We start from the raw sequence: 27,388 nt of genomic DNA on the forward strand, positions 1-27,388 counted from the left end.
ATCATTTAAACTTGAATAACATAATATAGTAGAGTCAACTTCCCAACGTGTTTATAAAACAATATATATTTTTTTATCTTTGCTACAACACGCTCAGCAAATCCTAATGTGACCGAACTTACTAAAGAGTCAGTAGGTGTGTGGAGGTCATTCGCAAACCTCTAATTATAAGTGATTTGGGTGTTCATCCTCATAATCATCATCCGCTAATTACACCTGTCTGTGGCCACCCACAAAGGAGCCCGCTGTTTCAACCGTATCTCACTACGTCCCAGTGTGAACACAACTGCTTGAACACTGTCCACATTAGAACACCTCTTCGCTCCCCCGTCACGGCCTCTTCAGACGTAAGGAGTCGTAGGTGTCAAAAAGTGGCAGGTCTGAATAGCCACAGTGGCGTACATTCACCATCTGAGTATACGCAGTGTAAAAAAACGCAAAGATACACTACACAAACAGACGTCCGTCTCACTCAGGCCCTGGGTGCATAGTGTATTTGTGGTTTCAGTACGATGGGGACTCTTGCTCAGTGTATATAGCTTGCTGTGTGCTAGTTATACAAGGATTCTATTCTTCCTGTAAGAAGCTCTGATCCAGCTAATCCCAATCTCACGCCTGGTTCACAGATCTGGCTCCTATGCACTAGACAAGGCTGGAGAGCGTTTGACACTCATGCAGACTGCCCAAATCATGCTTCCTTCTTACTATTACTGTACCACACTCATCTCTCCCTACCCTGATCAGAGCCTGGTGCCCATCTTCATCTTCCACGCCAATTCAATCGGGTGTTGGCAAAGTAACAGACATCCAGACAATGCTGCTGTCTAGCAGGGAGCTGGAAACCTTCTCAATCTCTCTCAGCTAATGCCGACTCTGATCACCTTACACAAGGGTCCTGCCAGTGTCATGCCAGGCTGCAGTCACCCACATGATGACTGGCGTCTTATCTACACTGTACAGATCACATAGGAACCACGTGGGCATGGACTGAGGATTACAGTATTCTCTACTTTATTTAAACTTAAGATTGTGGAAATAAATAATTTAGGTTAGAGCGACTGTCACATTACTGATTTCAGGCCCCTCAAATTTCTACTGCATATTACATTATTTATATTAATTCTTCAAGGTCATTAAAACTACAGTCAAATTCCAAATACTATAATAAATGACATATGGATGGAGCATAATTACGTCTCATTAACTCTGCCCAGAGCTGTGTACTGGAATATACGGGGTGCCTCACGTCATTTATCGGCACGCACGGGCCGCCCTACCTCCAATCTAGCTGCACGCACGGGCCGCCCTACCACCAATCTAGCAGCATGCACGAGGCACCCTACCGCCAATGTAGCGCCACGCACAGGACGCCCTACCGCTAATCTAGTGGCACGCACGGGGCGCCCTACCGCCAATCTAGCGGCACGCACGTGGCGCCTGAGTCTAGCAGTCATTTCTGTGAGGTTTCATCTACACATTTCAGTCTTAATTAAGGTTTCTGTCCCTTTTCCTCCAAGTTTGATAACATTTTTATACAGCCATTGTTGCCAAGTATGTATTTATATTATAAATTATTGAAATGTCTGGACCAATACTAGTAAAATAAGATATAATACATCCAGAAAAGTAGGCTAGAGTGATAGGGTCTATAGACATTTTCTGAGTAATAATTCATATAGATAACTGAACCCGCTTTAAGAAGCCATTTTATGAAGCCCTACACCGTGGGGAAACTGCTTTTTCCTGCATGGTTTAGAAATTTGTAAGTGAAAAGTTAATTTAATAAAAGTCTAACACATTAAACCACAGTCCCCATAATGCTCAATGGGGACCAAGCTCTGGGCAATTTTATAAGCTTAGCTTTTTTTTTTTTAAATCGAGCATCGGATCTTGACCCTGATTGTGAACGTCATCTGAAGTTGGCGTCGGCCGTTGAATCCTATGGGGAGAGCATTGCAGTAAAGGTATCTTAGGATCCTTCTCCTGCTTTCCCCTGCGCTGTTTGCCGCAAATGGCAACAACGCATGTGTGACCCTAGGTTCTGACCCGAAGTCTTCAGAAGTACATAATCATCATCTCTGGGACAGCCTCCTATGGGGTGCGCTGTCCAGACACGACTTTTATATTACATTGCTATATAATGTCATCCGTCATTGTTGCCATAACAGATAATTAACGGGGCAAAAACCTGTTGCATATTAAATAGGCCCCTCAACGAGCCCCAAATGTCTGACTTTAACCCTCTCAGCCGTGTGAAACCAGCAGAATAAAGCCGGGCACGACGGCGATTCTAACCCAAGCCCCTGATTAAACATCAGACAATAGCTCCTCTGTGGGATCAGAATGAATCACCTAATCAGCAGAACATTTCCATTACTTCACAGAATGAGCCGAGACACAGACAGAAATCCAGGCTGTCCGCTCTCAGCGAGACGTACAGAGGAGCCTTCACCTGGAATCCGATCAGCTCATCCCATAGATCTAATAATTCTGTCTCTTTCTTGCTTCAATGAAATATCTGTGAAATAGTTTTAGCTAAATGATGGCATATTCCTCCTTCACCCCTCGCGCCCTCTCAGACCAGCGGTGACAGGTTCACAAAGGGGGAGGATGACAACCTGCTTTCTCCATCATACAGAATGTGGGAAATCACAGAGCTATAAGTCAAGATCATTATCCAGCACAGCTGAACGACAGTTTGAAGCGCAGACAATGCTCATTCCGGAACCCCCGAGACAACGTGTAACTCAACGTTCTAAATCTGCAACTTTCCCATCTGTTCCCATCCACTGCAGCTGAAGTATTCTTATATATTAACATTTATTTATATAGCGCAAACGTATTCCACCATTGGGGAAAAAAAACACAGTATTAAAAGACGTCTGGGGAGTAACACACAAAGCGGTCAGACAGGCTAACGTTATACAGGATGTGTATAGTATGTTAATGAGCCGCAGTTTCTCAACAGACAAAGTTTTAAGAAACCATAAATAGCTCAGTGATTTCATAGGATAATCCTGGTTCATCCCATGATATCTCCTGCGTTAGGCTTTTATTAAATCAACATTTTACTTAGAAATTCTTAAACCCTTCGGAAAAAGCACTTCTTTCCGCATGTATAGGAGACTGGTCAGTGTTAAGAAAATAAAAGTTAGAGTTGTTGACTATTCTGCTCAGACCTGATAATTTCTTACTTTTTTTTTTATATATATAATGTGGCGCGCCGAGTCAGCCGTAACTATATGTAACACGTAGGCAATGTGTATTCTATGCAAGTGGCATTTTAGTTCGGCGCTCATTAACCACTCCCACGTTTACGCATTAACACAAGTAGTGATGGGATGGCGGGACAGATGACAAAATTGCTTCCCTTGTGTCACCGTGAAGTCACTGGCTCCCAGCGATAAGTGGTAGGTAACTAATAATATATACGTAAGAGCCCCGCGCAGTTTATTGGTGAAGTCTTCATGCCTTGTACCCAGCAAGTCTCTTATTGCAGGGTTCATCATCATCATTTTTTATATAGCGCCACTGATTCCGCAGCGCTGTACGGAGAACTCACTCACATCAGTCCCTGCCCCATTGGAGCTTACAGTCTAAATTCTCTAACATACACAGACAGACAGACAAAGAGAGAGAGACTAGGGTCAATATTGATAGCAGCCAATTAACCTACCAGTATGTTTTTAGATTGTGAAACCGGAGCACCCGGAGGAAACCCACGCAAACACGGGGAGAACATACAAACTCCACACAGATAAGGCCATGGTCGGGAATTGAACTCATGACCCCAGTGCTGTGAGGCAGAAGTGCTAACCACTTAGCCACCGTGCTGCCCTATACACCTTGTCCTAGTGCACGAACCGGCAGTAATACCTAGTGAACTGAAACTTATAACCAGAGAGAACAGAGCGTGCTTTGCACAAATCCAGTTTGGCAGTGGGGCAAACCATTTTGCAGAGGCGCTAAGTTATAGTCTATAAGTACAGCTGGGACGATGGCCGATTCATCCTGCTGTGCGGTGCAGATTGGGTAGGACTGGTAACACCGAAGGCCAGACTCCGCTCGTCTCTGCATCCGAATATGGGTTTAGTCCATAATATATCTGCCGCACAGCGCACAGACTCTGCGTAATCCTCCCCAATGCTACGGAGGAGAAGGCGGAATCACCCTCCTGTGGGTAGACTACATTCTCCTGCTGTCCCCTCTTCCGTACACAAATCAGCTCTAAGTCTACAGAGCCTAATTACAGCTTAATGGAGTGTATCCAATGTGTAGGAAATCCTACCTTTATTGTGACGAATCCATGAGGCGCGGTGTCGGGGTGAGCGGCGGTCGGCAACGCCTCCTCCTCCTTCTCGGCAAACTACAACGATACAATATAGAGAGCGACATTCATCGTGCTGTATTTCTCAGATGAAGCATCCACAGACATGTACGTTAGATCAGTGTTACATGATCCGACACGCAGGGCAGTCAGTAAACTATGAATGGGAATGACCTGAGGAAAGGACTCTGTGTATCAGGTGTTACTAAGTATCGCCCGAATATTCTCCGTGCAGCAGAAACACACAGGACGTATCCCAACACCCGGGTTTTCTAACCTATATGGGGTCGGTCCAATTAGCTGCGAGGGTTCCGTAGTAACCTTGCGGATTTGTTCGCGCATTACTGGCAATTACCGTCATGAAATCTTGCGAGCAACAACAGAAAGCGCGCAGATCAGTGTTATGCTGATGCAGCATTTTGCCGCTAATTATTCGCCCCCAAAGTATAAATGTCTCCTCCTATTCCCTTTAATACTGAGGTTCCCACCCATAAGCCCTCTCATGTCTTCAACAGGCAGTGAGTAGGGAGCAGGAGAAAGGCATTGCAAAAATTGCCTTCCCCCTGGATACGCCCCCTTTCCCCCCTCCTAATTACTTTGAGTACTTTTTTATTTGGACTATATTGGTTGCCTTTAATCCCTCTAAACTCTCTTTCCATACGGTTTATGTCAGAGTCCTCTTTCCCAGTCTACAAACATCAACGCGTCTCTGAGCGAACTAAACTTCACCCTTCTAGAATGTTGTTACCCCACAAGTCAAATGTTATCATGTTATAATCACTATTCCCTAAAGGTCCGTTACCTGTATATTAGATATATTAATGTTCTCTTACACAGTAAACAGTCCAGCACTGCCCCACTAGATGTTATCTAACATTTGTGAATACGCTTATATCATTAGTTCTTTTTATCACAATGTGCCAGTTATAATGTAAAAAGCTTTGTTAAACGTTAGTAAACGGTTCATTAGACTTTTATGACGAATCCCATTAAGAGCGTCAGATTTTGCCACTTGTCAATCTGGATTACCTGGACGCCGGACAGTTGTTCCAGCTCCTTTAAAGCTTTCTCCGTGTCTCTGACCAGTACGGTGGATATGCCCAAGTCACGAGCTGGTTTCAGATTAGCACCAATGTCATCCAGGAAAATGGTCTGTAATGGAGAATATAAAATGCTTATTGTTCTATCATAATAACAAAAAAATCAGGACATAAGCAGAAAAGTGTCCGGGAAGTCGGCTAGAACCAAGATTACACTTCCCTTGCCTCGATGTTCAATTCTCTGTTTACACAGATTGTAAGCTCTTCTGTAAAACAGTCTATTTGCTGCTGTTCACTACAGAACTGTAATTTATAGGCAAATGGATGAGAATTTCAAAGGGTTAAATTAAAAAGGGGTTTCATACATTCAGACGACCAAGTTATCGGCTTTTATACGCCATCCTACAACTTTCACTAATTAAACGGCTGTAACTTTTTGTCTTCCTTCTTTGACTTTCAGCTATGTCTTTATATCATCGCAGAGAGCCTTTGTGCGTTAGTCCTTAGATACAACACACAGCTGCTCTCTGGATAGAAATGTGATCCGTGCGGAGCTCAGAGCGGTGTCTAATCCCAAGGACAAGAAAAACAAACAGCTCTGCCTGATGATATATAGACTTGGTTGAGAGTAACAGAAAAATTGAATAATGTTTGTAACAAAACTTACAGAGTCCCAATGTACCAATCTGTGACTTCTATTATCAGGAGTGGAAGGTCCAGGCCACTAGATATGTATTAAAGTAATAGGAAGCTTATAAAATGTAACAAAGAAGCAGGGTCACATATAGGGTACGAGGGGTAATTTCTTGATAGCAACAGGGCACATTACAACCTCTGCATTACTGGGCTAAATAATATACCTGAAATAACCAAATTGTTTACTGACAATACCCGTCCAGCACCTTCTGTTCTATTTATTATATAAAACATTAATTGTTTAGGGGGATGGCGCTTCTCTATCTTGCATCATTCTGGAAAAGGGGACAGCTAGCGACTGTGAGAGGATGGCTGGAACCCCAGGTAATAGATGTGCGCCGTACAGGCTCCAGACTGGCGGATTCACACACAGCCAGTAATGTCACAGCTAACTGACATGCTGTGCTTTGCATTAAAACTTTTTCATTCTGCATCAGAAAACATTAGGACAATTACTTAAAGATATGAGTTGTGGCTTCGGGGAGCAACTATTAATTCCTAACTTTGTTATTAACAGAGCAGTGGAGAGCCGGTGTGGGACTGTACAATGTGTTTTACCTTTATGTGTCAACTAAAAAATAGAATTACAGAGTTTAATCGTCATGTAACATAACCGTAAGTAAACCATTGGTTATAGAAATTAAGAGCTCTATTAGATTATGATCGACTGAAAAAATAAGTGTAACCTACCAAACATGTACAATAAGGGCTCACCCACCTCATTAGGCTCAGCCTTCAGCATCTTCAGAGCGTACTCGTATATCCTGGTTTCAGGCTTCCTCATTCCGACGCGGCAGGATTCAATCACCAGGTCAAAGTGTTGGTTCAGCAAGGCCAGCAGCTCCGCGGTGTGGTGTCTGCCGGGACCATCGTCCACCCAGTTGTTGGTCAACACACACGTTTTAAACCCTGCAAGACACAAGGACGATGATGGTTTGGATGACACAAATTATATAGTTTCTCAGTTCCGTTTCCTGTGATCAGGGGCATCACCAGGCTATGGGACCACCATTCAACATCCTAGTCATGGAGATTGGTTAACAGAGGTCCTAACAGAGCTTCTATCTCAGCCCTCGAGGGTCCTAGGAAGCCCCTTGTTTCAGAAAAGGGGAGTCTACTCTTTCACAGCGGTTGCTCGACCGGTGCTCATGGGTCACATTAAAGAACTATGAAAAATATACAAATAGCAAGCTTAACTCTTCTATTAGCCCAAAACTTCACCCAAACTGAAGTCCTAACTATAGACCTCTAGCTCGTAACAGAGCTTCTTCCTCAGAAAGTTCACAGCTGAAATAGGGAACTCACAGGAGGAAAGTTGGATAGTGCAAGGAGCAGGGTCCTCCAGCAGCACAGAGTATATCAGGAGAGGATTATGCTGATCTTGTGGGAGGCAGGGTGTAATTAAGGACAGGGGTGGAGTCAGACATGTCATGTGTGTAAGGAGGAGGATAGAGGCAATAGGGAACTCACAAGAGGAAAGTTGGATAGTGCAAGGAGCAGGGTCCTCCAGCAGCACAGAGTATATCAGGAGATGATTACGCTGATCTTGTGGGAGGCAGGGTGTAATTAAGGACAGGGGTGGAGTCAGACATGTCATGTGTGTACAGAGGAGGATGGAGGCAATAGGGAACTCACAAGAGGAAAGTTGGATAGTGTAAGTAGCAGGGTCCTCCAGCAGCACAGAGCAGCGATGTGATGCTCCTCACTTTATTATGGTTATAGAATTATGAATAGTTGAGTCTTTTTTTAACTTCACTAATTGTACTGACCCAGTGGAAGGAAACGTTCATACATCCAACTTGTACTTTGTACAGTAGAAAACAAGGCAGTAGACCGGCATCAGTAGAGCACAATGTCCCGACTCCAGGTTCATCATTCTCTCCTGTCTGTGTGTAATGAGCAATGGGCTCTATCACGCTGGATCCACCAGAAGTAAAGGACTCATTTGTTTGTATTACTGGATGTAACATTAATCACTAATTTTACATCACAAATATTATACGTGTATTTGCCTCAGTTAAGTACAGTGCACATATTTCAACTATAAGCTGCATAAAATAATTTATTTGCCCACACAACCGATCAATAATTACTGGGGAATATTATTTTTCATACATATTAATGTGATATATTGGCGTTACTGGTATTTACATTACTTGTCACGCACCACTGGTCAGGACACCAATACCGGGCATTAATTAAACAATGATATGACCCCTGTGACCTTTGCTGCCTGGCGTCTGTCAGCTGAATTTTCTCATTACTTACAGAGGAAAAAAATAATAATTTTCCCATAAACAAAAAAATAGCTGATTACTGGGGTTCCTCTTTGTAACTTCTCATTTCAGAACTTCCCCTGAAAAAAGCAGCTGTGTGTAAAGTGATTTTATTTTTGTTTCACACAGTGGTGGCATAGATCTGCGCTAACGAACTATGCCCCAAAATGATTACAGAATGTTCACTCGTCAACTTTACAGAAATATGTATTATTTATATGATGACTGTGACCGGGGTCTGAGCTCAGTGTATTCAGTATTCACCTCCTGCTGGTTTTAGATGTCCTCGGTTTTAAAGATATGACTAGGTCATATCTTTAAAACATTGGCTACAGGTTGTCCATATGAGAGATGACAACTTGTAGCCAATGAGATCATAGGGATTGTCATAGCAGCACAAAGTATTTCAGGTGATGAGTGTGGTGATCTTGTAGGTAACCTAACAAATCATGTGATTATGTCAGTGAGGACAGGGCTGCAATAACTATCACTTTATTATTTGCTTGTCGATATCACCTGGTTATGGGGAATACCAGAAGCACTTGAATCACTTCAAGTATATTTTTGTTATGCCTTAATAATGTCATTATTCATTAAAAAAAATTAAATAACAAAAATACATATTTTATTCTCACCAGACATTATCTCAACCTCGGGCAATAAATCCGATGTAAAAGCATTTAAAAATGATCATTAGTTATTAACTTTATTGGATTGAGCAGATAATCTGATTTTCTACCTGTTCTTCCTCTCAGGGCTGTGACATAAGGAGATCACTGGATGTGTACAACGTAGGACCCTATGCTGGTGGCAGCACAGTGTGTCATGTGGGCACAGCGGAGGTATAGAAGCCCAGTATCAGGGACGGATGGAGGGCACACACTTACTGAGAGGGTCCTCTCACCTTCTAGTATATTATTATTTCCTATCACTGCGATGTTGTTAGATTTGTAAGTAATCTCCCCAGTTGTATAGCAGTGCAGAGAACAGAGACTGCTTGGGGTGGGGGGAGCAGAGACAGAGACCGCTTGGGGGTGGAGGGGAGCAGAGACCGCTTGGGGGTGGGGGACAGAGACAGAGACCGCTTGGGGGTGGGGGGGACAGAGACAGAGACCGCTTGGGGGTGGGGTGGACAGAGACAGAGACCGCTTGGGGGTGGGGGGGAGCAGAGACAGAGACCGCTTGGGGGTGGGGGGGAGCAGAGACAGAGACCGCCTGGGGGTGGGGGAGACAGTGACCGCTTGGGGGTGGGGGGGACAGAGACAGAGACCACTTGGGGGTGGAGGGGGACAGAGACAGAGAATACTTGGTGGTGGAGGGGGACAGAGACAAGGACCACTTGGGGATGGAGGGGGACAGAGAACACTTGGTTGGGGGCAGAGAACGCTTGGGGGTGCGGTGGGGAGACAGGGACCGCTTGGGGGTGGGGGGATAGAGACAGTGACCGCTTGGGGGTGGGGGGGACAGAGACAGAGACCGCTTGGGGGTGGGGGGGACAGAGACAGAGAACACTTGGGGGTGGAGGGGGACAGAGACAGAGAATACTTGGTGGTGGAGGGGGACAGAGACAGAGAATACTTGGTGGTGGAGGGGGACAGAGACAAGGACCACTTGGGGATGGAGGGGGACAGAGAACACTTGGGGGTGGGGGGGGGGGCAGAGAACGCTTGGGGGTGCGGTGGGGAGACAGGGACCGCTTGGGGTTGGGGGGACAGAGATCGCTTGGGGGTGGGAACAGAGTCCACTTGTCTATGTATACATTTATGTGTGTTCATCATCATCATTTATTTATATAGCGCCAACATATTCCGTAGCGCTTTAAAATTGGGCACAAACATAGTAAACTAATAAACAAACTGGGTAAAACAGACAAAGAGATGAGAAGGCCCTGCTCGCAAGCTTACAATCTATGTGTATTTATGTATCAGCAATACTTTATATACATAACACACAGTGCATGTTGCAGGGAGACTTTCTGTGGTCAGTTTCTTTGACTTTGTTCCTAAATATAGTATTTGGTACCACCCAGATTCTCCACAGACCGGGGTTACTTAGTATTCGCATTAATAAGGTCTGTAGACACCCCGTCTATCGCCCCAGGCTCACCGGGTTACTCAGTCACCTTATAATGGAGAAAGACTCTTAGGGGCATATTCAATTAGCTTTCGGATTCGCGGTAACGTGCGTTACCGCGAAAAGTGCGCGTTCTTGTGGGTATTACGGTACCGCATTAACGCGGATTTTTGTTCGCAACCCTATGGGCTGCGAACGAAAATCCACGTTATTGCGGTACCGTGTATTACGTTTCGCGGCTGTTCCGGCGCGTTACCGCGAATGCAAAAGCTAATTGAATATGCCCCTTATTGATCAGAAGTATTGAAGGTAAAATACCAGGATAATTAGCAGAGATGCAGCCGGCTCTGACATGTGACACCGAGGTAGCGATCACGGAGTCAGGGCTGCGTCGTATTGATGAGATGCGGTCACTGAAGGCTTCTCCTACAGCGAAGGGAACACCGGGCTGACAGGAAGTGTGAGAGCAGGACGTGAGCCAATCACACAACGGTGAGACGACCACCTTGGCGCGGTACCCACTTCTTTCTTACAGGGCAACTGAACTTAAAATACAACTGGATCCAATGTAAAAACAGTAAGGATTATTCAATACGGTAAATTTGGAAACTGCAGCACCGGCCAGTTAATACGTACCAGTTCCTATACCATGACATGAGTTGAGCTGGCATCTCAGCGCCTGCCCTCCGAGCCAGGTAAGGGTGGAGTCAGGTGGCTGGTTAGAATGCTAGCTCTTTTGCATGTAGGAATGCGCCAACAGTCCCAGTCGCTCTGTGCCGACACACTGGAGTGTAGAGCGAACGCTCGTCCCCTGTAACACTGAGCGATTGCTCTCAGGAAACGCTGCATGCAGCATTGTCACAGCTTCCCGGCTCTTTCCCCCATTATCTACAATGTGCGACTGAGCGTTCGGTGAGCACACTTTGTGATTTGGATGTCTGGTTTGGTGATTGTTAGACCACAAAAAAAAAAATCACAAGCAATCCCCCAATCAGCATCTGGTCAGGATGGATGGTGCCTGATAATCAGCCAGTGACAGCCATGCGTCAGTGAAAGCATTTATCTGCCGATTGGATGAAGAAGGCCCCATGTGATCCAATCAAGCTGACAAATCTGTCCAATCGCATCTTCTGGATGACCATCAAGTCATGAAATAGTTGTCTCCGCTGCGTTTAATCAGCAGGTGCACAGTAATAAAGACCCCAGGCTTCACCTCAATACAGAATCACAATCATTGTTTTTCCTACCGTTGCTTCTTAGCGTCAGTGCGGCGTTCAGAACGGGCTTATTGACCCCGCTGGTCTCGTACATGCTGTTGAAGGCCTGATCCAGTGAGAAGGAGTCGGGGAGGGTGACTCCAGATTCGTCAGCGAGGGTCTTACACTCCTTGTTCATCTCTGTAACAAACTAACAGTGACACAGTCCCGTTAGATAACAGCAATGCCAAACCCAACACTTGTGGATCAAAATAATTCATATTCACGATTTACAAATGTGGTTTAAAACCTATATGTCAGAAAACAGCTTTATGTTTTCCATACGCTTATAGGTGGCACAGACTGAGCATCCGTCTATACAGTCAGCGGAGATGCCTTCCACACCAATCAGGCTCCTCATCCAGATGAGCACATTTAGCTGCTCTCAAATACCAATGTAATAAAAATAGTTCAAGTGTACAATACAGACAGTCCTGAAGCCCCTCATTCATTTCACAGGAAAAGTAGGCAGGAATTTTAAAAGATGTTCTTCCATTCAATTCCATCAGGGCCGGAAATCCCAGAAATGTTCACCTAGATCAGTTCCAGGGGACAGATCCCAAATAGTGAGGTTGGCTACTGATTATGTACGAACCATGCAGAGAAATGGGCCAATGTTTGCAAAATGAAATATACCGCAAGTCTGCATAGTCTAATAAATGAGCCTTATAGTGGCATTACAAGGAATATTAAAAATAAAACCCATTAATATCAAACGAGTCAAAACATTTGATCAAAGTGTCTCTCGCAATGGAACTAGGTCAAATTTCCGTCAAGAGAAATATGGTGCCCCAGAACAAATGCCACATTTGCCTGACCCTAAATCAGTGACCATTCGTTGGGGTGATTATATAACACTCAAATCACCTTGGCGCCAAATGGACGTCTCACGCCAATGACGCGTGTTACAGGTGTGATCGGAGGTGGCAAAATATAATTTTTTCTAAACCCCAGTAAATCCTTATATCTGTACTGTCATCTACCACCGTGAGTTTATCACAGACAGCATCCAGAGAATATAAACAGCCGAGACATAGGGATCATTCATCCCTATCAGATTAGGACAGGCAGACAAATTACTGCCACTGTTAGATACTCAGAAGAAGGGATGGATCTAACTAGATGCTGCCATTCAGACAGACGAGACCTTCAACAGAGAAGTATTAATTACTAACCATAATCTACATATTAAAAGGCTTTGTCTCGGTGTCCTGATCTATGCACTAAAAGCACAGGGAAATCAGGATGTAGGTTCTGCTGATCAAACATCCGTGTTATTCATCCGTGTGACATTGTTTATGTTAAATTCAAACATATTATAAATTCTAGTTTTTTGTTTTTTTTTGGGGGGGGGGGGGGTACTGGCATGGCTTTTGCAGACGGTAAGGATATTCTATTAAACCTTTTACACTTCTGCACATAATAGCCCAGTATAGAGAGCCGTATAAACCGGTTATTTCACATAGATTGGGCAGTACATTCAGTGCGTTACCTGAGAAAATGGTATCTGTCCTCTCTCAGCCTGGGCAAAGGGTCCGTCCGACCCGGTCTTCGCAAACACATTTTGTAGGAATCCACTGGGGACAAAATAACACAGGATAAATGTTTTATATGAAGAGATAATTATATATTTTTATAGAAGTCTTTACATAACATATAGACATTCTACTGAAAGAGAGAACATTTTTTAAGATAAACTGTAAAAATAACAGGATCTGATTGACTGTTAAAAGTTACATCTCATTTTTACTCTGCAACAATTTTCTAAAATGTCTATATAATATATATATATAAATATTATTTAACAGATCCATTATTTCTGAATAAAACAGGGACAACCTCATACCCGTAGAGGTTTCACCCATACTAATGCCAAGCAAGAGTGTGACATCTTCCATGATAATCTGACCATTGGTGACAGTACACTATCGGACTCTACAGGTTACATTAAATGGTTTATCTCCATGCACTGTACGCGTACAGCAAGTGTGCCTGGGCTTTCATCCAAGCTGCGGTAGATTTACAGGGGCTCAGTATGAATCCTAGGTCCAATGAAGATCCCAGGACTCCAGAAATATAGGAACTGTTATTAGCGCTTCCTGGACCCCCAATCTCCCCCGCCTGCAGGAGGGCAATACAGAGGGTGTGAGGAGGCCTACGCCCGCTAGTAAGAACAAGCAGCAAGAGTGGGTGCAGAAATACTTATGTAACATAATTAGGATGATAAATAGGAATGGTTGGGCTGGATTGTTTGCAGTCACTTAGGCTGCTGTCCAGCTGCTGTGGAACTACAAGTCCCATCATGACGTGTCAAACAAACATTGATGTAGACAAATGCCCTGTGTCATACAATGATGACTATAAACTTCTGCATGGGAGCCACAGGAAGGACCTTAAGGGCCACACCAATTTTGGACCCTCACGACCAGGTGGAACATCTCTGACCAAGGGTAATATTCTGCCTTAATGTTTAACTTATAGGGGCATATTCAATTCTCGTTTTTCCGCGCCGCGGGAAAAACTATTACCGTTAAGCTGGATTTCAGGGAGCCGCGAGGCGAAATCCAGCGAGAAAATTACTGTATTAACGTTTTTTTCCGCGCACTATTACCGTAATAACGGTAATAGTGCGCGGACTGTGGGATTTTCTGCGTTTCCGCCGAGAATTGAATATGCCCCTTAGAACGTTTCCTAAAGCTGAAATATTTCCCATTATGCGCATGTGTTAATATGTAATACATAGAACATTTGTTATTTGCAGATCTCTAAATTTGTGGCACTGATTGGGTTACAGACGTTTTCACCAGAGTATATTCAAACATCCCAGTTTCCTAATAAACATTATATAGGATATAGGTCATAAGTGTCTGTTTAATTATTATTATCAAGGCCAGGGTTTTATTTTGTTACTTTTTGTAAACTACATAGTAGATATTAATAAGAAAAATGTGATTAAATCTTCACGTGCTATTAGTGTTCAAACATAGGTAATAAATAAATAATACTTATATTCAATGGAGATCGAATTCTTCTTTACTGAAATTCACTCTCCGCATATAGAATCAAGTGAAAAAAGCAAATATCAAAAAAGAACATAGCGTGATACCGTTTAACATAAGAAATAATTAATAAACATTTACAACTTACAAAATACATATAGTAGTGACAAATCTTATGGGGTCAAATCCTGCTGAAACCCATTTAGGGGGTGCTTTTATTAAATTTGAATTTCACTAAAGAAGAATTCGATCTCCATTGAATATAAGTATTATTTATTACCTATGTTTGAACACTAATAGCGCTTGAAGATTTAATCACATTTTTGTTATATATATATTATTTGGGAAGTGTATATCCTTGTTTTAGATCAGTAAAGCTGCATTTAGAAGGAGCACAGACAGACACTTAGGGGTACATTTACTAAACTGCAGGTTTAAAAAAGTGGAGATGTTGCCTATAGCAACCAGACAGATTCTAGTTCTCATTTATTTAGTACATTCTACAAAATGACAACTAGAATCTGATTGGTTGCTATAGGCAACATCTCCACTTTTTCAAACCCGCAGTTTAGTAAATATACCCCTTAGTCTCCTTTTAGATATGTGTTATCTATATATTAATAGAATAAATACAACTTTTATGAGTGACTTATTTTTATGATGCCGCTGTTTGAACAGGCACAAATTAAGTTAAAGGTCTTGGTCCGTAGAGTTGCGTAAAAATATTGGAATTCTAATGCATCGTTTTAGAGTTATTTAGCAAAAAACGTCCGCCCACTAGGTGGTCTGTAAACCGTGACAGTTAGTGAACTCTCCCTGTGCACCTGCTGGGTGACCTGAAACATGTGACCTGCTGGGTGGTCTGGAAACTGTGACAGTTATTTGCAGCCCTGCTGGTCTACAACCTAGAGACACTTCTTTCCCTTTCTTGCTTAAACAACGGCAATTCCCTGTAATTATCGCACTCGATATCACAATAAACAAGTCAAGGACAAACCCTATAAAAGGTTTTCCTGTGGTTACCAGAATCGGTGTTTACACAACGTTGCATTATCCCGAGTGAACACAGAAGCATCTATCAAAATTAAAGTTGACTATGTCCAGCAATGTAACTTCGAAGGAAGAACTTATACATATAATGTGGTGTATAAAGAAATTATTTAGTTCCTTTAATATAGTGATATATAATATAGTTATTTATTCATTATACTCCATTTTTAACATTTGTACATGTACTGTAGTTATAGAAAATGTTATTGAATTCTATTAATAAAGTAATTTAGTCATTACATTTCAGCTTGATTTAAAGGCGCTTACTGCCGGGTTTCCCCTAGTATAAATGAATTTAAACAACCCTTGTAGAGTGCTCAGCTATATCATGCACAGAAACACCCCCACCCCCTACAGCAAGCCTTATATTGAAGAGATATCAAACATCTTCCAGGGAGGCGGGGTGGAGGGAACCGAGGCTCACAGCTCGCTGGTTCCTCATGCAGTGGGCCCCCATTATCACCATGGGCCCCCGATGCACCAATGATAGTTCCACCACTGACACAAATGCTGGCCAAATAAGACTGGCAATTGAGGGTATGTGTGTAATGTAGAACATGCGCTACACAAACACACAAGGGGTTTCCAAACTTTGTAGCATTGTAACACATCGACCAATGTGCTATAACTGTTACCTCTAGAATCTTATGACACTGTCACACAGACGTGTCCTACAACACTGGTTACAAACCATTGGGGGATAAATCCTCATCCTCCTAGGCCGGGAGTATAACTATCACAGTATATCCTTATTACACAACACATGCTAAATATTCACTTTTATACAAGAAGTAAATCTCTTTACACTTCAGTGACAAGCCATCAGCACTAATTTATCACCTCTATTTTATATTGTATACAAACCACTATTGCTCAGTGCTGCACTTATGGTGGTAATATAAATACTGACTCTACAAGACAAGAGATCTTTAGCCATTACTCTGGGGACAGGTGCAGCGTCATAAGGGCCACTAGATTTACTAAACTGCAGATGCTGCCTATTGCACCCAATCAGATTCTAGCTGTCATTTATTTAGTACATTCTGCAAAATGAGAGCTAGAATCTGATTGGTTGCTATAGGCAACATCTCCACTTTTTCAAACCCAGTTTAGTAAATATACCCCTAAGTCTGTAGTACTGCACTACTTGCACATGGAGAGTCTTTTATTCAACATCCTTCCTCACAAGATGATCTACGGTGTTTTATTTCCTATGAGTATGAAACCAACAACTAAAATTTATTTTGTTTTATTTTTGTGGGGTAGTGTCCTCTAAACTGAACCCTCATTATCATTTTGAATGGGAGCATTTGACTCACACGATACAAGATGTCAGATCAGTGTTACATTTTCCTGCAAAATTACTGGCACGTTACCAAATGGGAAGTGCGGATTCCCATGAACGATGTCAGTGCATTGACCAGTGTACAAGAACATTTGTGTCACAAATAGGGTTAGAGGACTTTACTTACACAAAAAATGAAAGTAAATAATTTTCAGTAACAATGATATGCAGATAATTTTTAGAGAATACTTAAATTGATGGCTAATATATACTGATCTAGTGATTCCATGTATAGTTTTTGAAATATTTGGGCAGCACGGTGGCACAGTGGTTAGCAGTGTGGGGTCACAGGACTGACTCCAACCAAAGCCCTGTGTAGGGAATGTAACTTTCATTTTGTAACACCTCACACCCCCATATAACCCCTCACACCCCCATATAACCCCTGACCTCACACCCCTTAATATCACACCCCCATATAACCCCTCACACCCACTAATATCACACCCCCATATAATAACACCTGACTCACACCCCCCATATAACACCTGACCTCACACCTCTATATAACACCTGACCTCACACCCCCATATAACACCTGACCTCACACCCCCCGTATAACCCCTCACACCCCCCATATAACACCTGACCTCACACCCCCATATAACTCCCTATATCACCCCCCTCCATACATGGCAGCGGACCCCGGAGCACTCACCCCGGCAGACGCAGTGACAGCTCCAACCGCTGGAGGGCAGCCTGGGGCCCGGGGGTCAGTAATACCCCGCCCAGGTCAAACAGCACGAAGCGCTTCCTGCCCATGTCCGTGATCCTCGGGACCAGCTGTACCCAGTGCCCACTGAGCCTGCTGGATGTATGTGTATGGGAGAGGGCGGAACTGTCACCGCCTATTACACTGCCGGATATTATACTGCCTGTGTATAACACCACCTACTGTGTGTGCCTGTGTATAGTGTGTACCTGTGTATAACACCACCTCCTGTGTGTACCTGTGTATAACACCACCTCCTGTGTGTGCCTGTGTATAGTGTGTACCTGTGTATAACACCACCTCCTGTGTGTACCTGTGTATAACACCACCTCCTGTGTGTGCCTGTGTATAGTGTGTACCTGTGTATAACACCACCTCCTGTGTGTACCTGTGTATAACACCACCTCCTGTGTGTGCCTGTGTATAGTGTGTACCTGTGTATAACACCACCTCCTGTATGTACCTGTGTATAACACCACCTCCTGTATGCACCTGTGTATAGTGTGTGCCTGTGTATAACACCACTTCCTGTGTGTGCCTGTGTATAACACCACTTCCTGTGTGTGCCTGTGTATAACACCACTTCCTGTGTGTGCCTGTGTATAACACCACCTCCTGTGTGTGCCTGTGTATAACACCACCTCCTGTGTGCCTGTGTATAACACCACCTTCTGTGTATAACACCACCTCCTGTATGTGTCCTGTATATACCACCTCCTGTATGTGTCCTGTATATACCACCTCCTGTATGTGCCCTGTGTATACCCCCTCCTGTATGTGCCCTGTGTATACCCCCTCCAGTATGTGCCCTGTGTATACCCCCTCTAGTATGTGCCATGTATATACCACCTCCTGTATGTGTCCTGTATATACCACCTCCTGTATGTGTCCTGTATATACCACCTCCTGTATGTGTCCTGTATATACCACCTCCTGTATGTGTCCTGTATATACCACCTCCTGTATGTGTCCTGTATATACCACCTCCTGTATGTGTCCTGTATATACCACCTCCTGTAGGTGCCCTGTATATACCCCCTCCAGTATGTGCCATGTATATACCACCTCCTGTATGTGTCCTGTATATACCACCTCCTGTATGTGCCCTGTATATACCACCTCCAGTATGTGCCCTGTATATACCCCCTCCAGTATGTGCTCTGTATATACCACCTCCATTATGTGTCCTGTATATACCACCTCCTGTATGTGTCCTGTGTATACCCCCTCCTGTATGTGTCCTGTATATACCAACTCCAGTATGTGTCCTGTATATACCCCCTCCTGTATGTGTCCTGTATATACCACCACCCTCACTACCACCAGGTATGTCCCTGTATATAACACCACCCTCACTACCACCAGGTATGTCCCTGTATATAACACCACCCTCACTACCACCAGGTATGTCCCTGTATATAACACCACCCTCATTACCACCAGGTATGCCCCTGTATATAACACCACCCTCACTACCACCAGGTATGTCCCTGTATATAACACCACCCTCATTACCTCCAGGTATGTCCCTGTATATAACCCTAACCCTCATTACCTCCAGGTATGTCCCTGTATATAACACCACCCTCAGTACCACCAGGTATGTCCATGTATATAACACCACCCTCACTACCACCAGGTATGTCCCTGTATATAACACCACCCTCACTACCACCAGGTATGTCCCTGTATATAACACCACCCTCTCTACCACCAGGTATGTCCATGTATATAACACCACCCTCACTACCACCAGGTATGTCCCTGTATATAACACCACCCTCACTACCACCAGGTATGTCCCTGTATATAACACCACCCTCACTACCACCAGGTATGTCCCTGTATATAACACCACCCTCACTACCACCAGGTATGTCCCTGTATATAACACCACCCTCACTACCACCAGGTATGTCCCTGTATATAACACCACCCTCACTACCACCAGGTATGTCCCTGTATATAACACCACCCTCACTACCACCAGGTATGTCCCTGTATATAACACCACCCTCACTACCACCAGGTATGTCCCTGTATATAACACCACCCTCACTACCACCAGGTATGTCCCTGTATATAACACCACCCTCACTACCACCAGGTATGTCCCTGTATATAACACCACCCTCACTACCACCAGGTATGCCCCTGTATATAACACCACCCTCATTACCACCAGGTATGTCCCTGTATATAACACCACCCTCACTACCACCAGGTATGCCCCTGTATATAACACCACCCTCAGTACCACCAGGTATGTCCCTGTATATAACACCACCATCACTAACACCAGGTATGTCCCTGTATATAACACCACCCTCAGTACCACCAGGTATGTCCCTGTATATAACACCACCCTCATTACCACCAGGTATGTCCCTGTATATAACACCACCCTCTCTACCACCAGGTATGTCCCTGTATATAACACCACCCTCACTACCACCAGGTATGTCCCTGTATATAACACCACCCTCACTACCACCAGGTATGTCCCTGTATATAACACCACCCTCAGTACCACCAGGTATGTCCCTGTATATAACACCACCCTCATTACCACCAGGTATGTCCCTGTATATAACACCACCCTCACTACCACCAGGTATGTCCCTGTATATAACACCACCCTCACTACCACCAGGTATGTCCCTGTATATAACACCAACCTCACTGTTGTAAATAATGGGCGCAAACTACAGAGAATCGTCGGTTTTACGTCCCAGCTGATTGGTCCATTTACCCCCATGTATTAGTGCATCTAAGCACATCATGTGGTACTGTCTTGGTGGACATTGGAAGTACCACAATGCCCAGCATGTCCTGCTTACTGACTTTAACGAATAGTTACCATCTATTTTTTCCATCACAAATGTCTTTTTCATTTATAAAAAAAAAAGTTCTAAACCCTAGAAAATAAGAATACATTAAAATTGCTTCTAAATATCGAATAAAAGTTGTATTGTTTTTATGGTCAATATTGAAAATAGGGACCAACCATTAAAACCTGGAACAGTCGAAATCGGGGACCTTTAACAACTGAGAGGTCAGCGGATTACACGGGAATAACTTGTTTTTTTCTCAGTCCAGACAAACAAGTTTTACATCATTGTTACATCATTGTCTGCCAGGAACCACGGCCGCTCTTTGTAGTCAGTTAAACCAGATATCATTTTATTTACATTTATTATAGATTACTCTGATCAACGCCCATTTTATTGCCAATCATATTAGAGTGATTTCAGGGTAACTTTGTGGTGCTGATTCTAAGTGTGACCCTACGCAGTTTGGGAGGTGCCAGACTGTGCCCTTTGTCAGGAATAAATCTGCTTTCTGTAAATATCTCCAGGTTTGAAGATTTATTGTTTTTAACATGGAATTGCAGAGTAGCTGAAATCTGTTATCTCGGAGTCCACAGAGCACCTTACGTGGAACAGGAGGAATTAGACGTTCAGACCGTAAAATAAAGTTACATAATAACCAAACCAACAAATGTTAATATGCACTTTTGTTTCAATGTAAACTGTAATCCATAATGTATCAACATTCATTTCCTATTACTTGTTTTTATGCAGCCGATACATTGTTACTCAACGCGTTTCATAATAAAAAAAAGTCACATCTCCCTTCCTCATCTTCACGCTTAGTAGCGCTACAGGGGCAAACGCAGGATTTGTAGAGGGGGGTTTCTACACCACGCCACCAGTGGGCGTGACCAGCATGCATGGGGGCGTAGCTATAATTTTAGAGAGCGCTTGGCTGCTCTCCAACACTCCCTATCCCCATAATATACATGGGCAATGCTGCGTGCACTACTGTTAGGTGCACGCAGCTCTCTTTTTTTGAGCAAAGCCGTGTGAAGCGGCGGCAGGGTCCAGACACCTCAATTATACAGTGCCCCAGGCTTGGAGGGGGGTTTTCCAGGCACTAGGAACCCCCCCTCGGTTTGCCTATGCACTAGTTCATACCCCCTTCACTCCCAAGGATTTATAAGCACCGAGGCAGGATATAAAATATTCAGATAATAAAGTGTGGCTGCGATGCTTATATCCCGGCGCGCTGTATTGTACATTAATCCATTTCCACAAGCAGAAAATAGCTGCGGTGTAAGATTCTGTTTATCACTCACATAAGTACTTACCAGGTTTAATTACTGCCTGATATATATTACCTGCTGCTGTCGCGCAATTGCTTTTAAGTCTTTGTTCTCAACAATCACTTGACCGGGCAGCATTTACTTATCCTTTACACAAATGCCAATAAAGTTATTGCCTCTTAAATAAAAGAATATTAAGCACTTTCATTACATTTTCCAGGAAAATCTTGATTGAAGTGCATTAACGTTGGATGCTACATACAGCGGTGGACAGAAATGTTGGCTCCCTCGCCCTGTATTCAAATAGCCAACAATTTCCTCTAAGCGTATGTTGAAATTAATAACGGTATTTGGTCTTCATAACTCTTTCTCTGTTCATATTACAGAACCTTTGTCAAACCCTGAATATAACACTGAATAAGCCCTTTGAATCAGAAGATAAAAAGAAATGGTATTGATAATATTTTTGACACCCAAGGCTTAATATTTGGTGGCAGAGCCCTTGGTCGAAATAACTGCAATCAACCGGTTCCTATAGCCATGGATGAGCTCCCTGCACCTCTGGTAGGTTGGTCCTCTCTTCTTCTGCAAACTGCTCCCGTTCTCCCAGATGTGAGGGGTAATTCTCCCAATTGCTGTTCTCCGATCTCTCCACAGATATTATATGGAATTTAGATCTGAGGGTAAATGTATTAAGCTCTGATTCTAGCAAATCACCGACCTTGCCGGCAAAATTTAAAACGGTATTTAAAGATAATACTTGCCTTTAAATAAATTGCCGTTTTAAATTTGTCCGGCAATGTTGGTGATTTGCTATAATCAGAGGTTAATATGTGTACCCCCTGGATTCATTACTGCCCCCTCATAACAGTACAGTGTCTCGAACCATTCCTGTATGTTTGGGATCATTCTTTGACGGAGACCCGTCTTTCTGATGCTGGGTTCAACATTGCCTAATAACCAGATTTCATGAGCACGTTCAGGACACCCAGATGAACTGAACCTCCTCTACGTTTGATTGCGGGGAAGGTCGTCCTTTCATGTTGGTTTCTGTAAACGTAAGGATGATGTACTTTACCAAAAATATCTCATTTGTTCTCATCTGTCCACAGGACATTCTACCAGGAGAAATCTGTTCAGGTGTTTTGGTAAACTCCACTTGGGCTTCCGTATGTCTCTTCCTCTCTGTTCGGCATATCATCGAGAAGCTTTCACCGCCATTCCGACAATCCTATACGGCAACCGGGGAGGTTAGTTACAGCGCCATGAGCCTTAAACCCTCTAATAACATCACGTATGGTAATAGCTGGAACATCAAGGTCTCCGGAGATTGATTTGTAGCCGTGAGATAGTCCCCACTTGGCTCCAATCTTCTGTCTGACCTCCGTAGGTAATTCTCTGTCTTTCTCTTCTCCATGCTCATTGCAGAACACACAGTGACACAACAGGAGAATGAGTCCTTTTCTCTTTTCAAGCTCGTTTAATGAGTGATTATATTGCAGGCACCTGCTACGCACCACAGGTGAGTTCAGTTCCAAAGTGAAGGAGAATCACCTGCTTGACATCTAATTATATTTACCTACTTCCCAAAGATGCCAATAATGTGACGTCCGATTTAAGGATTTCTGAGTGGAATAAGCTTTGTCTTTTTATTGCTCTCTTGTATTTTATTCCACAGCTAAAGAAAATACCTCTGGCAATGGTGCCGTCGCTGTACTGAATATTCCCAAGATTATCCTGTTTTTCTTAGCCAATCAGAGTTCAGACCCCTGATGTACAGTATCTGGATTAGTATAGACAATTATAAGTGAACCTGTTTACTTTGTGTATTTAGCAGCAAGGATACGAAGGAGAAGCGCTGATCGTATTTGTTTTGAATTATAAGTGTGTTGTTGTACCCAGCAGCCAAATTTGAGGATATGGGGTTTGTACAGTAGGTTAAGACAGCTTCATGCGACTAGTGAGCTGCGTTCTGCTTCAGCAATGCAGAGTCAGAGCTCTGTGTGTTTTTCTCAGTGCTCTCATCATCATCATCATCATCACCATTTACTTATATAGCGCCACTGATTCCGCAGCGCTGTACAGAGAACTCACTCACATCAGTCCCTGTCCCATTGGAGCTTACAGTCTAAATTCCCTAACATACACACACACACAGACAGTGACTAGGGTCAATTTTGATAGCAGCCAATTAACCTACTAGTATGTTTTTGGAGTGTGAGAGGAAACCGGAGCACCCAGAGGAAACCCACACAAACATGGGGAGAACATACAAACTCCACACAGATAAGGACATGGTCGGGAATCGAACTCATGACCCCAGTGCTGTGAGGCAGAAGTGCTAACCACTGAGCCACCGTGATGCCCGAGTTGTGTTTAACTATCAGGACATAACTGTAACAATACATTACCGTCCCTGGCTTTTATATATATCTGGAACTCCGTAAAGAAGCACCGGACCGAAAATATTCAACTTATAAGTTTTACGGTGCAAAATAGATTAACTTGTTTTGTATGCAGCAAATCATTGGTGTAAATGGCTGGTGCCGCATATTGATGAGTGTGATAGCGGCGATACTTAGTATTCATTACATGTCAGGGTGTCTGAGAGCAGACAGTGTTTGCCAAACTTCAGCATGTTCCTCATACCAGATGCAGTCGATTTCACAAGCTCTGTTTTTTGTCTTTTGGAAGTATAGACTTAGATTTGTTCTCAGGGAAGGGAAGATACTGCAGAGGAGTCAGTGTCTGTTTCTCTCCAGTTTATATCTCTACTAATGTCAATCTAGTGGTACATGGCCGTCTGTGACGGTAATTCAGCGTGGGAAGGCGTAGTGCTGGGAATGGTAGGAAGGTGTTTCTCAGGACCTGAGTACCAGGGACCCTAAACCTTGTTGGGTGAGGAAAAGGAGTTTGTGAACCGCTTCCCACATATGGGCGTTAAATCTGGTGGTTGCGCAATACCATGGGGTCCAGGGGCAAACGCAGGTTTCATAGAGGGCGGTTTCCACACCAGTGGGCGTGACCAGCATACATGGGGGCGTGACTATAATTTTAGACAGTGCTTGGCTGCTCTCCAACTCTCCCTATCCCCATAATATACATGGGCAATGCTGCGTGTACTACTGTTAGGTGCACGCAGCTCTCTCTTTTTTCAAGCAGAGCTGTGTGAAGCGGGAGCAGGGTCCAGCCACCTCAATTATACAGTGCTCCAGATTTGGAGGGGGGTTTCCAGGTACTAGGACCCCCCCCCCCCTCGGTTTGCCAATAATGGGGTCATATAGACTCCTGTAGATACATATGTAGACTGGGAGGTCTCCCAGAAATGCAGAAGTCTCCCGGACATTCCGGGAGAGTAGGCAACTATGCGTTAAAGAAAAGCAGCTAATGAATCTGTAGAGACTGAAGTGTGTTTTACATTTCTGTCTCCATTACTGAAGTCATGTTGTCTTACCTGTCAGTCTTTGATTATATCTTGGTCTCCATGAAAATGGCCACCTCCATAGGCATCAATACATGGACATAGGACACAATTTCTGAACTGTGTCATCATGCCACAGATGGCGAAGCCAACCACGTCTTGTACTGGCTCAGCATCAGGGAGAATGCCAGACTCTTCAGGGAGTGAGGGAGATCACCCCTAGTTCAGGGAGTCTCCCTGACATTCAGGGACAGTTGGCAGGTATGGTATATAATAATGTGTAGTGATTACCTCTCCCATCCTAAGTGCAGTTATGTAAAACAATCTAAAACAAGCGAGTCCTCTTTCTATACAAATAATTAAAAGATCATCTATGCAGCCCCTAAAACTGCACCCACCCCCCATCTGCAGGTGACCTGTCACCCGCTGGGCTTCATATAGGTGAATAACTCAGCCTCCTGTGCAATAAACTAACTTCGTCTCTATTATATAACGTTAGGTCCAGTTTGTTTTGAGTTAATTAGAAAATAGGGAACTATTAACACTTCAAGATCTCCCTTGTTACAAAAAAAAGTATATAAAAATTAAAATGTAAAAAAAAAAACATCCTCTTCATTCTGTCTCTAAAACTACCCCAGGCTGCCATTAGTTACATATAATTGGTATCCCTAAAACTGCACAATATAATTTTGGGGTAATTGTCATGTGTTACATTAATAGCATAAAGTAACAATGGAAATAAATGCAAAAATATCGACCTTTTTCTTCTGATTTATGTCTAATGTTCACAACATAAATGAAGAAATGATACATCTGGACCAGCATTTATTTGTAATGGGGTAATCATGTCAAGATATAAATCACATAATGTAGTAAATATAAACATATATAATAGTCCTAGAAGCAGAATGCTGAGTTGCCCTAACACACTCTGGTTATTCCAGTTTTTGGACCACTGGATCACACCCTCTGATAACTCGTCTGTAGTACATGAGGCTGATTATTCCTCTGAGGCACATAACAAGTATTATATTATACAGTTAACTGGTTATATCTTCACAGCTGCCTTTGCCCCAGTGTCCTATCAGTGACCTGATTAATCAGTAACCGCTCAGCACTATCACCCAGTGTCAAAGTCTGTGATCTGTCAGATCTGTGCAGGACTGCAAGTCATGTAGATGATGTAATACACTGTATTATGTATATACTGCTTAATACCCTGATACTGGGGTAGGTACACGCTGTATAATACACTGACACTATGGTAGGTACACGCTGTATAATACACTGACACTATGGTAGGTACATACTGTATAATACACTGACACTATGGTAGGTACACGCTGTATAATACACTGACACTATGGTAGGTACATACTGTATAATACACTGACACTATGGTAGGTACATGCTGTATAATACACTGACACTATGGTAGGTACATACTGTATAATACACTGACACTATGGTAGGTACACGCTGTATAATACACTGACACTATGGTAGGTACATGCTGTATAATACACTGACACTATGGTAGGTACACGCTGTATAATACACTGACACTATGGTAGGTACACGCTGTATAATACACTGACACAATGGTAGGTACACGCTGTATAATACACTGACACAATGGTAGGTACATGCTGTATAATACACTGACACTATGGTAGGTACACGCTGTATGGTAGGTACACACTGTATAATACACTGACACTATGGTAGGTACACGCTGTATAATACACTGACACTATGGTAGGTACACGCTGTATAATACACTGACACTATGGTAGGTACATACTGTATAATACACTGACACTATGGTAGGTACACACTGTATAATACACTGACACTATGGTAGGTACATGCTGTATAATACACTGACACTATGGTAGGTACACGCTGTATAATACACTGACACTATGGTAGGTACACGCTGTATAATACACTGACACTATGGTAGGTACACACTGTATAATACACTGACACTATGGTAGGTACACGCTGTATAATACACTGACACTATGGTAGGTACACACTGTATAATACACTGACACTATGGTAGGTACACGCTGTATAATACAC

The 27,388-nt window shown here is 43.3% G+C and overlaps 1 protein-coding gene across 2 annotated transcripts in view; it reads right to left on the reverse strand.

Annotated features, from left to right (window-relative positions):
- The window catches only part of EPHX2 (epoxide hydrolase 2), a 61,735-nt gene extending 43,849 nt beyond the window's left edge, over positions 1-17,886 (reverse strand). The window contains exons 1-6 of one of the 2 annotated variants that reach the window (XM_075201145.1): positions 17,721-17,885; positions 13,161-13,245; positions 11,660-11,819; positions 6,782-6,972; positions 5,357-5,479; positions 4,289-4,366 (exon numbers count right to left, since the gene is read on the reverse strand). In XM_075201145.1, the coding sequence (XP_075057246.1) occupies positions 4,289-4,366; positions 5,357-5,479; positions 6,782-6,972; positions 11,660-11,819; positions 13,161-13,245; positions 17,721-17,824 (741 nt within the window). In that variant the 5' untranslated portion in view covers positions 17,825-17,885. Of the gene's footprint in view, positions 1-4,288; positions 4,367-5,356; positions 5,480-6,781; positions 6,973-11,659; positions 11,820-13,160; positions 13,246-17,720 lie in introns of both variants that reach the window. The other variant, XM_075201146.1, reaches the window with a different exon arrangement.
- Positions 17,887-27,388: the final 9,502 nt, after the last annotated feature.

This window comes from Mixophyes fleayi, chromosome 3 (assembly GCF_038048845.1).
Source record: "Mixophyes fleayi isolate aMixFle1 chromosome 3, aMixFle1.hap1, whole genome shotgun sequence".
In the NCBI taxonomy this organism is placed as follows: domain Eukaryota; kingdom Metazoa; phylum Chordata; class Amphibia; order Anura; family Limnodynastidae; genus Mixophyes; species Mixophyes fleayi.